The sequence below is a fragment of the Pomacea canaliculata genome, linkage group LG11 (genome assembly GCF_003073045.1).
Source record: "Pomacea canaliculata isolate SZHN2017 linkage group LG11, ASM307304v1, whole genome shotgun sequence".
NCBI lineage: Eukaryota > Metazoa > Mollusca > Gastropoda > Architaenioglossa > Ampullariidae > Pomacea > Pomacea canaliculata.
In genome coordinates, this window is record NC_037600.1 from 23,593,944 (window position 1) to 23,611,036 (window position 17,093).

The window sequence follows — 17,093 nt, forward strand, 5'->3', positions numbered from 1 at the left end:
GGGGGGAGATAATATACTGCCACTAACAGCATTCTTACAAAAGACCATCTCCGTGTGAGTTACTTTAATCATGATGTTCAGTCTGCAGGTTAATATTGTACCAACATTGTTTGGTGATGTAAATGCAGTATTTTAGTAACTGTCTCTCGATCTCAAGGTGAAGTTTTACTTAGTCCCGCAGGTTTTAGTGTGAAGAGGATTTATTTTAGAGACTATCGTCGACCTGAAGACATTTTTGTCATTTGATGTTTTGACCTATGAGTGAGATATTTAACTCACTGTGTGTTTATAGTAAAGTAAGTTATTTCTGTCATCAACTTCTCCAATATAAAGTTCGGTTAATACATGTGTGCACGGCAAATCCCGTCAAAGGCGCCTGTACTGAGCTAATGGAAATAGTACAAAGGGTTCGCCAGCAAGTCATCCACACCTGAAACCTCGTGTAGACTGTCAGGTGTGGAGATGGCAACTGTTACTACTGTATGATGCAGTGGGAGATGCTCGTCCTGCTGTAAAGACAAAGGTCGAGCCACCCGACCTTGTCAAGCACCGCTGACATGGAGGTCTTTGTGCCTACTTGACTATTTATTAATTTACTGTTTTGTCCAAACTTGCCTCTCGTCTCCTGTGTAATCGACACGAGTGCCGTGGCCAGTTAACACCAAAGTCACCAGAGGAGAAGCAGCTTTACTGGTTCAGGTCTCGTCTCGGGGTCGCGGCTCTTTTTCTGCATGTGTCATTAGTTTTGCCGCCACGTGGTCTTAGCTGCTGCCTCGGCGTAAACCGCTTTGCCTCTCACACCTGACAACATCGATACAGGTAGGAACTGTCGAGCGACGCTGGTGAGATATCAAAACAGTCCAGATCATCAAAGTCAGTGATCTACATGCTCTGAATATTTACCTCATTTTCATGCCGCATCAGAAGCGTGTTGACACGGAAGATAAGAGGTTTGTTAGTAGGATAATCAGCGTCACGTGACAAGAATCCTTTGCCAACATCACCACTGTGCTATATTGTTTGTTGTGTTATACATTGGGCGTTTACCTGATGATCTGATCCCCACTGCTGTAGTAATCATTCTGGTGATTGAGATGTCAGCCACTTTGCATCAACCATTAGTTTGTCATCGTCTATCTACACAAACAGCTCGGGACAGTTCCAGGATAATCTATAATAAATATTTAATAAATACACTTGATTGAAGAGCTCTCTGCTCCTTTCTTGCTCGTGTGTGACGGCTTTGTGACTCTACCTGTGGGACTGAGCTGCAGACCGGCGCAGAGATAAATGTATTTCTTTTCGTATTGTTTTTATTCAATCATTAGTATTGTTGTTTATTATTGTTACTAGTCTTACGTTATTCGTTTGCTTTCTTGTCCCTCGTATGCTGTCCATGTTTCCTCTTGTTGTTAAGCACTGAGCATGGTCCTGAGGAGTGTTTCGATACTATCATTGACTAGTTGTGATGATAGTTGGAGTATTTTTGTTATTTCCACACCCACTGGAAGCTCGTCTGTGTTGAAAGAAGAAGGCGACATGTGGTAAGGGCGGTTGGTGAGGATGTAGGAATCCACCAGCAGCAGGAGGCAGCAGCAGTCTTCTCGTTGTTGCTGAGATACAGTGTAATCTAGATTGCAAAGGAAACAAACAAGTAGAGATGGGAAGAAAACATAGAGAATATACAAAATCAAAGAGGCACAAGAAGGCATCTTCCTCTCTCTATTATTCTTCACAAGATGATCTCCCCTCTAGTCGTTACACGGTGACGAGCCAGACAGTGCGTTGTCAGACGTGCAGACAGCACGGCATCACGGAAGATGACAGCAGCGAGCTGACGTCTGATGAAATCATCTGTTGTTTCAGACGCCGCGCTTGCGGCATCAGCCTCCCTCCTGATAGGCCTTTAATAGCTATGTCGGTGAAATATCTTTTTGTGATTTTCTTGCAGCATCTGCTTGTCATTAAAAAAATACCTGACATCATTTTTTCCCAACAATACTAATTAGTTTGTCAACACCTGGTCTAATAACAAATTTCACTGCACTGATTACAGGCTCCATTATTTTCTTGAATACTTTCTGTATAAGTTCATCACACTACTTATCATTTAATCTTAACCTTTCCTTTTCTCTTTGTGGCGTGTCAGCCATGTTCTGTGTTCATGGCCCCTCCCCACCCTGTCCGCAGTTTGGGTGAAAAGCCTTCACGCGCTTTAGTCACGTGGTGTGCTGTTTGGCGCTGGCCATTGGTTCCCGCCCCTGGAGACAAGTGTAGCGAACCCACAGCGTAGCGTCCCTTGGTGGCATCTACCCGAGACGCTGAGAGGAGCGGGTGGTTGTGACAGGTGAGAGATGTCTTGGCAAGGGTGCCTCAGTAGTTTACAGATCACCAATAGTGACCACTAATATTTGGGATAACTGGTTCTCTACTTGCCGCATACGTTTGAAAATAGGATAACCGACTACAAACCCCTGCTTGCTGTTTCATTGTTCCTGTCAAGGCGTCCTTCCTCTCAGAAACAGACTTAAACTCAACAAATGCAGTTTCATGTACAAAATACTGACGGGTAAACAGTATCATACACTCTCTTTACTATTTTCCTCCAAGAACACTACAACTTCTCCAAAACTTACTCTTTCCATTTCTAGACTCTAGACATTTTTAAATAAAATATGAAATACTCTGGAACAGCCTCCCTCTTCATCTTAGGCAATTGAACTTCATGAACTCCTACTTCAGCACATTCAAGAAAATTAGATGAGGCCTCTAGAGATACCTCCTAAGTCTAAGAAATCTTGTAAATATATGTTTTTTGTAACCACCATATTCATGTACATATTCAGTTTCCACTTACATTACCTTAATCTCATAATACTTATAATTACTTCAGTTAGTTAGTTCTTTCCCTGTAAAGGGCGGAGGCTAAATGGAAAATGCATTTTCTTACTTATTTTACCTCTCATTAATAAGGAATTACCATTGTCATTGTCATTTAATTGGCTGCTTTCTGCCCACTTGGTTAATATTTTATTTAGAGAGCATGTAAAGGCTTTACCTAAATGTATTAGTAAGAGAGATACTTCGGTAGTTACCTGACTGGTTGTTGTCACCTTTGTTGTATAGTGGGATAGTAATAGATTGAATTCATTCCTTGGGTCACAGCATTGAACAGTTTAGCAAGGGAGTAATAACCAGGGATGTAGCGTCTAATATATTATTGACAATACCATCTGGGCCTGCTGATTAACATTTTTAACTAATTGCCTCTTTGACCTTTTCTGTGATCTGATTGTCCACAGGTTGAACATACATGTGCATTTGACTACTGGTACTTTCACAAGGGTTATCTTGACTATCCACATCCATCATCCCTTTATTTAGTATTGTTTGGAAGTGCTTCACCCACCCTCTTCACTGATTTGGTCCACTACAGGCTGTCTTCTGTATCTCCTCATCACCTCCCAGAACTCCTTTGGTTTGTTGACTGCATTTTCTAGAGACTTCATTTTTAATTGATTGAAGTTTTGTTTCTTTATTGTTAGCAGATTTCTATCAGCTTTTCTTTCTCTGCTATAAGCTGTTCTGTCTTCCTGCATTTTCTTCTTTCTACACTTTCTTAGACACAGCTAGTCACTTTTTGTCTGTACACTCTTTATGAAATAATGTATCAAAGGGAGAAGCATACCTACTGTGTTGTAACAAGTTACATTACTGACCTTTTCTCTTATTTATTAGTTCCTATCTCTTGAATAGGCTGTCTTTCCTATAAACCTTTGTTGATTGCTATTTGTTGTCACCTTTGACACTGTGTCTATTGTCCTTCATGTGTTCATGCATGCCAGACACACTAACCTAGTTTTAGTCTTAAGCTTTGAGGGATCGCTTCCCTTTGTGTATGTTTCTACGAGTGATACTTGAAAATTATGTTATTATGAATTTTTTTATATTCTAAGTTGTAAATATTTTTCTGATTTCAATTAATATAATAAAGAAATATTGCACGAGAAAGACTCACGAAACTTCTCGTTGTTGCATGTGCTTAACAGGTGGATACAATGCTGCGATTCTTCGTATTTCTCCTGTGGGTGTCTCCTTGTGTCCTGACGAAGGCGACAGGAAGGTAAAACGTGTTGACTCTTCTTGACTTTTGGCTTACAATACATGCCAAAGGTTTAACAATCAGCTTTTTATGTAGTCAGTAACAAACTGAAACACTGATCGTTTGTCAGTCGTCTAAATAATGTGTAAATAATGACAAACATTTAAATAAGAATTGTTGTTTTAGTGACATGTTTCACCATAGTCTATTGTCTTAAACTGCTGGCTTCACTTTCCGGAGCGCCCTGTCTCTCTGTTTATTTTTATGTATGTTAGCATTTAATGTCTTACTTGAGGTATCATGTGATGTCTGATGTGCTATAAATAGAATATATAAAATAAATAATTTATAACATTGATTTATTATGAATTTTCAAAAGTACAAATTCTAGTTGCCAAGGCGCTGAATGTCTGACAAAGACTTGGCACAATGTAAGCTGCAGGACTAAGGACGACTGCGATGCGCACCACACCACGTGCTACCGACGTGTGTGTAGGTGTCACCCCGGGTACTTCTATACCACACATTACACGTGTACTGACAGTGAGTAGACAATGATTCTGTGTGGTGTGATTGACAGCAACAAACTCCACTTTGTTGTCGGCTTGTTCAAGTTAGGGACGGAAGAGCTTTTCTATGATTTTCGCATTCCTAAAAGAATAAATTGTAAAACAACATAGCCGCATTTAGATAGACTGAATAAAAGGAACAAAGGATGAATGAAAACTCGTAGGCCGAAAACAAATTAGAAATGTATTCACTTGATTATGGATGTTGTAGGAAATGCGTGTAAATGTAGAACAATTAACTTCAACTTAAACAGTCTGTAAATAGTTGCTTACCACAGTTGTTTACATTAGCTTGCAGCACAGACGAGTTACAGGACACCTTCACAGAGTATCCTGACAGCGCTCTACGTGAAAACCTCATTCATAGCCAGGATGGACTCACTCTGGAAGCCTGCAAGGGCAGGTGCCAAACTGACAAGACTTGCCTCACCTTTGATTTCAAAGGTCTGTATGGGGAAAAGCTTGAAACATTGGTATACTAACATGATGTTAGAGATGGCAGGTGACTGTGCACTCTACAACTGCTAAAGTCTGCTTCACGTGTCCTGCGCTGTGTTCTATTAATAGCACGCTTGTCAACACAATCAACGGAAACCCGTAAACAATGGCAACACTGTTGAAATATGTTGTCTGTGTATATTTCTACCATCTGTAGTCGCCTACATAAAGACTACAAACACATTTTCACAGCAAACTTCACGCGCCATAATCTACAAACATTTTGAATACAAAAGGTGATTAATACATTTAGTTAGGATACAACAAAGTGTGAAATTCATGGATTATAAAATTGCTCCTGTGCTAATTAACTTTTGATAGTTGTTAGTTTCTGTAGGAAGAAAGTGTAGAGGTAGAATCACAGTGAACCCACGACTATCTAGTTACTACTGCAGTGAGTGTGAATGTACTACACCACATATACAGAAATAATCTCCTGTGTTTACTACACACTTCCACTTTCATTACGACTGAATACAAGTAAGAAATGGAAGAATAGCTCAATCGTCCACCAATGAACTTGTTTTCTTAGGTGTTTTGGCCGAAATGATGCTCAAACATTTGCAGGTGCATTAGCATAAAGACATAAATAACAATGGTATATACCGATGCTAATATCAATTGCTACCTGCACAGTCTGTGGTACTCAGCCCTCCACACAATGACTGACTTTGACTTCTTCAGGTCCCGGAATGTTTACTTGTGTGCAGCTAAACTATTCTTCCTATTTATTGTTACTTAAGCCACATTGCAACTAACATTTATCTATCTGGCATTCCTTGCATACAGTTGTTGTTGCATGAACATTGAATGACAAGTGGTTTAGGTAAACAACAAACAAGTATCGTGACTATTTTAAAGTCTGAAATACAACGATCTAGAAATATATAGAACTTGGACAGTGGTTATCTGGTCACACTTATCTCATATTTATAAAGAGAATGCTATCTGGGAAACTACTCTGTCATCTGTGGGAAGATGTCTTGTCATCGCTAATGATAGATAAGTGCCAGACCTCCTCAGCTCGCCCTGCAGCTCTGACACTGACAACAAGACATCCAGGACTCTAGCATCAGGACCATGAACTGACAACACTGGGGGAGCACAACAGGAATGGGGAAAACATTCCACTTTATAATTATTGTCCAACTAGTGTGTGACAGGCATGCTGCTAGCAAGACAACAGTAAACAATCACAAATAAACAACTACGTACCTTTTGCTGAAAACCTTGAAGTAACACAATAACCTTTCGGGAAATGTTGACATAACTTGCTTTCACTCTTATTTGTTCAAAATGTTTTGCATTATGTTCAGTAATGTCTCTGTCTCTCTACCTCTCCTTGCCAGCCAGTGGAGGTCTGTGTCGTCTCCATAATGTCACCGCTCATCAGTCTCCCTCATACTGGTCTCCTAAGCGGAGCAAAGGCTGGACCCACTACCAGAAATCCTGCAAGTCCACTTTTGCCTCAGACGATACCTGGTACAACTTACTGTGTGAAAGCAGCATTGACTGTCCTGACCCACACAGCGATTGTTTGAAAGGCAGATGTCAATGTAATATTGTCTTCGATCAAGCCGAGGAGAAGTGTGTTGTTGCAAGTAAGTGAGAAGTAGTAGAAGGATGAGTAGTACTCAGCTTGTCCCCACACGTTGTCTGCCGTCAGTTTGTCTGTTTCTTACAGTAAAGATACTCTAGTTAGTTGTTTACAGTAATTATTTTCATCAAACAACTGTCATCAATGTTTACATAATATTTCGGATTTAACAAGTTCAGCATTCAGTGTTTATTCATGTCCACGAGTTAACGGTTTTCTTCCTTTCTAAGAATTGTAAGAGGGCAGTTAACCTCAGAGACATTGGGTTAAGGGTTAAAGCACTAGACCACCACATGTATGGATGAAGAACATCACAGCTGCCACTACCCCATATCTTTGTTGTCTACTCTACGTGCAAGTCGTTACTAACTGTCACTTTATTACTTTATAACAAAACTGATTGTGAAGGTTAGAGGAGGAAGTGGCTATGAAGATGAGGAGGCAGAAGTAACAATAAGGAGGAGGAACAAGAATATGTACACATGACAGTCAGATACTCATAGACACAGAGCTAGAATTATGGGATGGCTAGTGTTACCCGCGGTCAGGACTGTCTTGTATCACAGCAGTGTGAACTGTGTACTGTAAGCACATTTAAACTGTTTGCTCCAGGGACTCAATCTTTACCTTGACTGTTGTTTGATTAGCTATTGAAGTTGTCATGGTTATTGCCCTACTTGTCCTCGATTGTTCCCGTCATTGTACGAAGTTCCACTTCGCCCTTTATAACAATTCCTTACGAGCGGAATGATTTGTTTGTGTACAAATAGACTCATGTCTGGACTGGCAGGCAGCAGGCGGCATCAAGAGTGGGGTGTACACCATTGATGTAAGACGCAACGAACCTCTCGCCGTGTGGTGTGACATGGACACTGCGGACGGCGGCTGGACGGTACGTGTGGTCGTGTTTGTCAGTGTGTACGACTCAGGTGGTCAGTGTGTATCACTCAGGTAGCATCTCTCCTACACACTGTATCCTGCTCGCAACAGTGCGACACCACTTATACCCAGGGTCACATCCTTACAGCTCATAGTATCCACGAATAATTTGTCTTTGATATCTTTGGACATTTTCAACACGAAGCAGGAGAGCATGCTTGTCCTCCTTCTGTTTCCAACAGTTTGTCTATCTCGCTGGTAGACTCCGTGGGTTGAGGGTGGTTGTAGACAGGCCTACATTTAGTGTGTTGGTGTGCGTGTGTCGGTTGTTTGTAGTCGCATCCTTTAACCCCTTGCATCCATTCCTGCTTCATCATCAGGGACTGTAGTTTTGATAAGGAGTTGAAAGAAAATGCTATTTGTAATCGCGGCGTGTTTCATGCATTTGTTATCTTATATAATTGAGCACAGCAACTTGATGTGACACATTTACAGCCAGGAAAGTGTACATTGTGTTCACATGACTGTCACTATATACTACACTATATACTACACTATATACTACACTATATACTACACTGCATACTACACTGTATACTACACTATATACTACACTATATACTATTATACCACGTTCACATAGTGTATCGTAACTGTCAAGTGTTGACATTATAATCATGATCACAGCTAATAAAGTCGTAAGCTGTTATATTTTATCAATTTTGACTCATTCTTAGTTAACTCATTAAACTGTGATTAGTGCTGAATCCTGTCGAGCATGCTGCGCTTTGTTACCATAGTAACGACCTGTGAATTTGTGTCATGTGCAGGTCATCCAGAGACGTCGCGACTTCACAGTTGACTTCAACCGGAACTGGACAGAATATGTAAACGGGTTTGGTAACCTCACTGGAGATTTCTGGCTAGGTAAGATGTTGACATATCTCTTTCATTCTCTGGCATTATCCCTCCTCCTGCATAACTGTAACCTCAACATTTGTTTTTACATTCAAAGTCAGGCTGTAGTCAGTATTGTGTTTTATTGTGTTGTTTGTGTGATGTCTACTGGTTAATACAAAGTTGCTGTTTCTGTTGTTCTATTATAATTTTGTCCTACGGCGCTTATTGCTCACTATTTTGTGTACTGTTTCCTTAGCATGCTTTGTTTGCTGTGATAATGATGATGCTAGTAATGGAATGAATGGATGGCTGATGATCCTGTACTGTCTCACTTGCCAAAGTCTCAAATAGAAAGAAACACGAAGGTTGCGACCAAATAAATCACTGCGGCGTATTGTGTGGTTTGTTTTGGTTTATTTTTGCTTTGTTAATTATTTCTTGTTTTCTGTTTTTTTGTTTGGTTTTCTGTAGGATTATCTGACTGCAGGGTATGAATAGGTTCAGAACTTTATTAAAGCACAGTAGCTAAAACATTTCGTGCAGTTGTATTACAGTCTATAATTTTGTTTTGTTGTGAATAAGGATATAGGGTGTAAAAATGTCCTTCGACCTGTCTATTTATTTATATTAGTCTACATAAAGTCTTTGAGAATGGTCTTAAACAACCTGTGTATATGTGTCATAATCATAGTTTCATATCATTTTGAAGCTATATCGCTTTGTGTGTAAATACAAGTATATGTATGTGAGTTTGCACGTGTATGTGAGTGTGTGTGTTGACACCTTACCACCCTAGTCTGTGTGTCTCTGTACTGACACATTACCACGCTAGTCTGTGTGTCTGTGTACTGACACCTTACCACGCTAGTCTGTCTGTGTGTCTGTGTATTGACACCTTACCACCTAGTCGTGTTGCTGTCGTCTCTGTGTCCTACACTAGACCGGCAAACTCTCAGTTTCCTACTCAGGTCACACTGCTTGACATGTCCTCCCTCTCCTCGCCTTGTGCCGACATCTGAAGCCTTCAAATACTTTCTTAAAACCTTTCTCTTTCAGAAATGTATTTTGTAATCAGGAGTACAGCTCTACCCACTAATTAATTCTTCTCCCAGTGCTGGTGTTATCTGTTGTACAGTTTATGTTGATGTAAGCTTTCTGATGCTTATCCTAATGTTTCTGTATGGATGACTGTACATTTGTTATTGTTTGTATACAGCGCATGGACCTCGTACTTACATGGAGAATACACTTTATTATTGGTAGTAATAACAACAACGCTAAAACCTCAGTTAGTTTGTGATTTACCTTTTTATCATCTGAAGTCTAGTAATAATGTCAACATTTTTATAACATCATAGGACAGGTTATGACCAGCGACATGTCTGTGTTCATGAGAACTGTTGAGCAAGATCAACACAAATATTTCACTGCTGGACTTGTCTGTTGACATGAGGTCATTGCCTTGTCTTGTCTCAGGCCTAGACGCGATTGACAAAATGTTAACCTATGGACTAATTGGAACGCGCATGAGAGTGGACCTGGTGGCTGAGTTCGGGAAACGTCGTTTTGCGCAGTACGACTATTTCTATGTGTCCGGTCCTGAGTATGGCTACAAACTTGCCGTGGGCTACTACTCGGGTAACGCAGGTACGTACGTGACCACTCAACAGTAAGAAAGAGTGAGACGCACGTTAGCTGGCAGGCTGCCTGTCTGGCTGCTTAAGAAATAAGTGGATGACTACATTTGTGTGTGTGTGTGGCTTTGCGTGCATGTGTGTGGGGGTCACAGCGCCTCCTATCGTGTGCGTTTCCTTTGATGTAACTTGAAAAAACAGGTGTGATGATCAGGGAAAAGAGATTTCTGTGGGTTTCTCTCTTGTCTGGGATTTGTTTGTGTTTGTGTGTGTTTGTGTGTGTGTGTGTGTGTGTTCTTAGGAGCTTCTGACCGTTTTCTTCAGGGCTGTAGTGTGAAGTCGTGACTAGACTTGTTTAAAGAGTAATTTCATTATGTACAATCGTGTTTAGTGAGCTGTGGTCATTGTGTTGTTTTAATATGTTTTGAGTCTGTCAGGCTTTGACTGCATGCAAATTATTAATATTTATTGTGACATGTGACCCGCCACGACGAAATGAGTCAAGTCGGAAATTTGAGATTTTACAAATTGAATATTTTAAAAATGTACAGGGTTTAGTCTGTTTATTTGATACAAAGTTATTCTTCTCGTCCTAAAGTTGAGTTATATGTATTACAAATGTGGAAGTACGATGGTCGTCTTATTGACAAAAGCGGGTTCAAAGATTTTCAGCAAACCCATGTGTCTCCCTAGCATCGGATACTTTTCATTGTTGACACTGTGCTAAAGTTTGCATGATGATAACATACAGCAAACTACATCATTTCAGGTAATAAAAATACAAAGACATGAATATGTGCGTGCTATTAGAACCTTTACCTGTTAGCAAAATAAACAGAAATTGAGGACAACTGTTACTGCAGTCTACTCAGCATGCACACTCACAGAAACAGCACAATACTCAAACATTATCTACTAGTGTGCTAAATGTAAGCAGGAAATTAGAACAAAATGAAGAAAACTGCATGCTTGACATACCGGAATACTAGAACAAGTGGCCAAACTTTCAAGAAGTCAGGCTGCACTCAGTTGACCGGAACCACCGTCCGGGGCCTGGAGTACCGACTGCTCTGTGCGACTTGAGACTCGCTTCGTCATGGCAGGTGGCGAATGTTCTATCACTATTGTCAACTTCATTTGTGTGGCTTTTACATTTTAGAAAACTTATTTTTGTGTCCTGAAATTTGTTTTGAGCGACTACAGGACTGAGAATGGCGAGTGACATGCAGTCGTTTGGTAATGACAGCTACAACAATATCTTTATCACGAGGAGGACCACGATGTATCTCTGTCTCTGGTATCGTCTCCACTGTAGCACAGATTATGTCCCTTGTCGTTTGTTGTCTCCCCAAGTCATGACCGTTGACCTTTCCAATCCCATAATGCCACACCAGTCCCGTTCTAACATATGGGATGAATTTTCTCACACTTTGACCTACAGGGCAGTGTGACCTTTCACCTTTGACTTGAGTGGTGGTGGAATTAGAAATTCTGATATCTTTGCTCCATTCCTCACATTAGGTGACGGAGGGCTCGTGTTGTCACGTGATGTCACACGTCGGGTGTGGGAGTGACAACTTAAGACCCCCATCGCTTATAGTGTGATTTAGAAAACTCTAACATGAAGATAACAACACAACACGTACAAGTACATTCAAGAAATGTTTGGCATGTTGTTACAAGTTGTTTACGCAATGGCAATAAACAATAAACACATTATTTGTCTTTAGTATCACATCATTCAGCAAAGTCATGCTGCAGACAGCACGTGTCCTTATACGTGTCTACAGACATCTTCTGTGGTTTAACCTTTTAGACACAACACAGGTCACATCAACAACACCTTTACTATGTATGTCGCTCTCCTTTAGCATACGCTAAGTAAGAGATTAGTGTGTGCACTGTATGTAGCTTACACAACTAAGAATTTAGTGTGCAGACTATACAGCATATTCTAAGTATTATTAAGTATTCATTATTTGGTTGATGTCTTTGTACATTTGTTACACTTGGCATGAAAAGAAACAGATAAGCTAATAATCTGAAGACAATCGTCAGGGCCCATGCCGAGCCTCACTCTTTGGATCTTGTTGTTGTCGGTAAATAGAACAGACACCAGACTTTGCTGTTCTCTTGCTAATTCCTACAGACAGCTGTTCACACTAAGACAAGCATAGTGAACTAGGAACAGGAAGGGACGATGCTCACAGTAGTCCAGCCGAGGGTAATGCTGGGAAAGCAATGACCTTACTACATTCTCCGTGACCCTAAGATCAACATGTCTACTTCTATACTTTCCTCTCTATACTTTCTCTCTTGTTTACTTTCATTATAAAGGTTTAAATGAACTTTTCATATCCTATTGTAAACTTTACAGTCATTTTAGAGATAATTATCTATCTCTCTATTCCTTTTCGTGCATCAGGTTGCACACAAGGCCTCAACCACAGTCCGCCATTGATGTCGATTTGCTGAAATCCGCTCCAGGTGACCCCATGTCCAGCCCTTTCCTTTCATCTCCCTTTCCACTGTTCTTCTCCAAGTTTCCTGTGGGCGGCCTCGTTTTCTTCGGCCGTCTGGAGTCCATCGCAGGGCGACTGTGGAGAGGTCTGCTGTCTGCTGGCGGAGCACATGTCCAATCCATCGCCAACGCCTTCGTTGAACCTGCGTGGTGATGGACTCGGTTTCAGTTCTTCGTTGGTGATGGTGTTTGGCCACAAGATGTGAAGTATACGCCTGAGGCATCTGTTTTGGAAAACATCAAGTCTGTTAGAGATGGATTTGGTCATCTTCCATGATTCTGATCCGTCAAGGAGATTGCTGATCACAGTTGACTTGAAGATTCTCAGCTTGATCTTCTGGCTGATGTTTGTTGCCTTCCATGTGCTCCTGAGTGAGGCGAAGGCTTGGCTGGCATTAGCCAGTCGGGCTCGAATCTCCACCTCCGCATCCCTGGTGTTTGACATTTTGGACCCAAGATAGGAGAAACTGTCAACTGCCTCAATCTCTTCTCTATTTAGTTTGATGCTGTCTTGGACTCTGTCGTTCACTCTCAAACTGTTAGTTTTTTGTGTGCTGACCTTCAAGCCAAGGTTTCCAGCTGTTTCTGAGAAGGCATTTGTTTTTTCATGCATGTCTTGGTAGCGGTGTGACAGCAGGGCAATGTCATCAGCAAAGTCCAAGTCTTCCAGCGTTGTTGTTGCTGTCATTGTCGTGGTCCATCTGATCCCTCTCCTCTCACTGTCGGTGGAAGTCTTCATGATCCAGTCCATGGCCAGGATGAAGAGGAACGGCGACAGAATGCAGCCCTGCTTCACCCCAGTACAGACGTTGAAGGGGTCTGTGAGCTCTGTGTCACACAACCTGGGATTTTAAAACACTGCATTGCAACGACCTGTACAAGTTTTGCAGGGACTCCGTCATGCCCAGTATTTTCTCTCCTGTTTCCTGTAAGACTCGATTGAAGTCGTCTAAGGTCATCTCTTGTTGGTCTCCTAGTGCCTGGAACCTGTTCTTTACTTCCATAGCAAAGGCTCGTTTGGTGGCTGGATTTTTCAGTTTGCCGGAGTCCACTCTCTGCTTCAGAGAAACAAGAGTGTTGTCACTGGCAACTTCTGCTCCTCTGTAGGCTCTGACATCTTGAAGTGAGCTCCTCCTTCTTCGGTTGCTGATGAAAAGGTCTATCTGGTTCTTTGTGATCCCATCTGGTGATGTCCACGTTGCCTTGTGGATGTCTTTGTGTGGGAAGAGTGTGCCTCCAATCAGTAGGTTGTTTTCTTCACAAAAGTCTGCCAGTCTCTCTCCGTGTTCATTGATGGTTCCAATTCCATGCTTGCCCATGACATGCTCCCTGCAGGTGTTGTCACTTCCCACCTTGGCATTGAGGTCACCGATGATGACTATCCTATACCAGTACCCTAGCAACATATCGAGGGCTAGAACGCTCTCTAAGGCTGCATCGAGCTGATCGTAAAAAACATCCTTGTCTTCTGCCTTCTGTCTTCATTTGGTGCATAGCAAGCTAGCACTGTCAGCTTGGTGTACTTTGAATGGAATCTTTCTCTCAAAAGCCTGGGTCCATAAGGCTTCCATTCCAGCAGTGCCTTTTCCGTTTTCTTGTTGAGGAGTAGAGCTACTCCTTCAGAGTGCTGAGCGTCTGATCTTCCTGAGAACAAGATGGTATGTCCTGACGCTAGTCTCCTCTTTCCCGTGCCGGTCCATCTGACCTCACTGACGCCCAGGATGTCCAAGTTGTCGTTGTCAAACTCCTTGACTAGTTGGTGCATCCTGCCAGTCTGGTACAAGGTCTGAACGTTCCAGCACCCCACCCTCAACTTTTGCCTCGGCTTGAGTAAACTCCTGTTGGGGCGCCAGCTCCATCTCGGGTTTGGCTGTCGTCCATCATAAGTCCAGTCTCCTGGTGTGCTTCATTACCTTCGCCATGATTGACGAGTTCTCTGGTGTTAGTTTCTGTAGCATGCTTTTTTTACATGTTAGAGTTGTTATCCCTACCACAACCTATTTTACCTCTAGGTGAGGTGTCCACCTTAGTCGCCTCTTACCACATGCCTGGCTGGATGGCAGGGACCCTATTCTAACAATGCTCGCTAGGCAAGCATACCCAGGGGTCCCACAAGGGAGAGTTAGTTATACTCATTCGTTTTTACACATTTTAGCTGAGGCATTCTTCTGTTTAGCAACTGTTATCTTCACTCTTATGTTGTTGATGATATGCTGGGTGAAGCATCATTAGAAATTAAAAAAAAAAGATTTTTTGTATTTGTGTTGCGTGGTGTTTGGCTTTGTTATGATGAACAACACAGAAATAACACATTTAATAACAAAAGTTTGTATAGATGTTTTTTTAGTGATAATAATTATATTTGTGCTTAGGACTTTGTGTGTCTACTAGTACAGAATTGTGTGTCTTTGTGTGTTTACAGGAGATGGGTTGAAAGCTAGTTATGATGGCACGTTTCAAACCTATGACCGAAAGAAGGACGAATGTGTCACATTAGATGTTGGCGCCTGGTGGTACCCGCGTGGCTGTAGCTACCAGGCTGGCCTCAACAGAGATCGAATGGTTTGGTCTGACAGCGGCTTCGTGAAGTTCTCGGAGATGAAGATGAAGCCATGGTCCTAACACCAGTTGTCTCCTGTACCCACTGCTTACACCGCCAGTCTACTGTTCACTGTTCACTACAGGTTCCACTGATGATGTGAGCTCAGTGTACATTAACCTCTCGCAATAGTCTAGCATCTGACCCTAGTGCAGACTACTTACTGTACTTTAATTGGTTACTTTGAGTATATTGCCTGGTGATTCTATTATACACGTGTTGTATTACTTCTTTCAGATTTGGGTTTGCTTTGATAAACTAACTTGTTTACAAACGTAAAATCTAAGTTTAATTAATTAATTTAGCATTAATTGTGTTGTAGTAAACGTGTCATGAACTGTATATTAGCTAGACACCTAATAGTTTATAGTAAACATGTCATGAACTATATATTAGCTATACACCTGATAGTTTATAGTAAACGTGTCATGAACTATATATTAGCTATACACCTGATAGTTTATAGTAAACGTGTCATGAACTATATATTAGCTATATACCTGATAGTTTATAGTAAACGTGTCATGAGCTATATATTAGCTATACACCTGATAGTTTATGCAATGTTGCCAGTAGACTCAGTGCGAAAAAGACAACGATCATCTGAGAGTTTCATTTACAAAATAATGCAAAAACACGGATACTGAATGTATCCAACACTGCTGTTTATTATTTGCTTACTGACGATGACTGACCATGACTCAGATTGCTACATTCTCTAATTGTTTGGTATTTAAAAGGCTTCAAGTTTATTTTGTGTTATGTTGTGGAACTTTACCGTGTCCTGGAGTTTGCTTTATTTAAGCGAATACTGACATTTTCACAAAGCTATCAGCGAAGCTTACTTTTCGTGTAAACAACTAGAACTATTGCAAAGAATGAACAGATATTTTCATAAAAGCAATTAAAATAATAAGTAGTATTGTAGGTATTTGTCGCTTTGACATCACTATGTACTCAATGTTACCTCCCCTTTCGAGGCCTCGTTATTCTCCTCCTTCTCCTACAGGGGGTTGATGTAGATTTGCTTGTGCAGTTTTAGTAACTTCTGTAATTCGCCTTGTGCGCTGTTAATATTGCCATTGTTGTGCTTGTGTGCTAGTATTTTACATTATTTTGTGTTTACTAAACTCTGGAGGGACTGTTGCCTGCACTGCCTCGCTGTGTTGTATTTTAAAATGTCACGTGACGCTTTGCTTAATAAGTATTTGTCCTAAACTGAAGCCATCTCCTGTTCTTTATTTGAAAGAGTGCGCATGTCCGCGGGAAGTTCGTGACACTCTGTCTGTCTGTCTTTACTCACTTTTTCCATCTTTCAATTCCTCTATATCTTTACTCTTAAAATACAGTTTTCAAGTACAGAATATTTCTGTAACCTGTACAACCAAACCCGTCCTTTACTGAAGTTTAATAAGGTGTGCAGTTGTTGTACTGGTCTTTATATTTATCTCACTTCTACTTGTCTCCACTACAAACACGTGACTTTGATACACGGGAAGAAAGAAACTCAGAGGTTCGTTAGTCGGTTCTTCCTGTGGCCACCGGGATGCCGGCCACCCTCCAAGGTGCCTGGAGGGACAGTCTTCGACAGGGTATCGTGCCGTGTACACACGCTTCCCTTACACACTGATCACAGTTCATTAAACATGTTTGTAAACATTCGCTGATATCATAGGGGAGTTAAATAAACACATCTGTCATCATTTAGCAACATCACTGTGGATTTCTAGAACAAGAACATTCTCTAATGTTCTACAGCAGGGAGGACTAGTGTTTAGTTGAAGGAAAGTATTT

The 17,093-nt window shown here is 41.2% G+C and overlaps 2 protein-coding genes across 5 annotated transcripts in view; both read left to right on the plus strand.

Annotated features, from left to right (window-relative positions):
* Window positions 1-17,093, plus strand: part of LOC112574793 — a 453,350-nt gene that overhangs the window by 226,447 nt on the left and 209,810 nt on the right. The gene's annotated exons all lie outside the window — the stretch shown is intronic.
* Window positions 3,314-15,693, plus strand: LOC112574811 (ficolin-1-like). Of its 3 annotated transcripts, none has more exons than XM_025256125.1 (9): window positions 3,314-3,478; window positions 4,050-4,123; window positions 4,482-4,645; window positions 4,963-5,115; window positions 6,519-6,770; window positions 7,537-7,658; window positions 8,476-8,572; window positions 10,022-10,192; window positions 15,123-15,693. In XM_025256125.1, exons 2-9 carry the CDS (start codon window positions 4,059-4,061, stop codon window positions 15,320-15,322), a joined length of 1,224 nt encoding a protein of 407 aa, XP_025111910.1. In that variant the 5' UTR covers window positions 3,314-3,478; window positions 4,050-4,058; the 3' UTR covers window positions 15,323-15,693. The 3 variants fall into 3 exon arrangements, with proteins under 3 accessions (XP_025111910.1, XP_025111912.1, XP_025111913.1); XM_025256127.1 differs by having other exon boundaries at window positions 4,494-4,645; XM_025256128.1 differs by having other exon boundaries at window positions 4,539-4,645.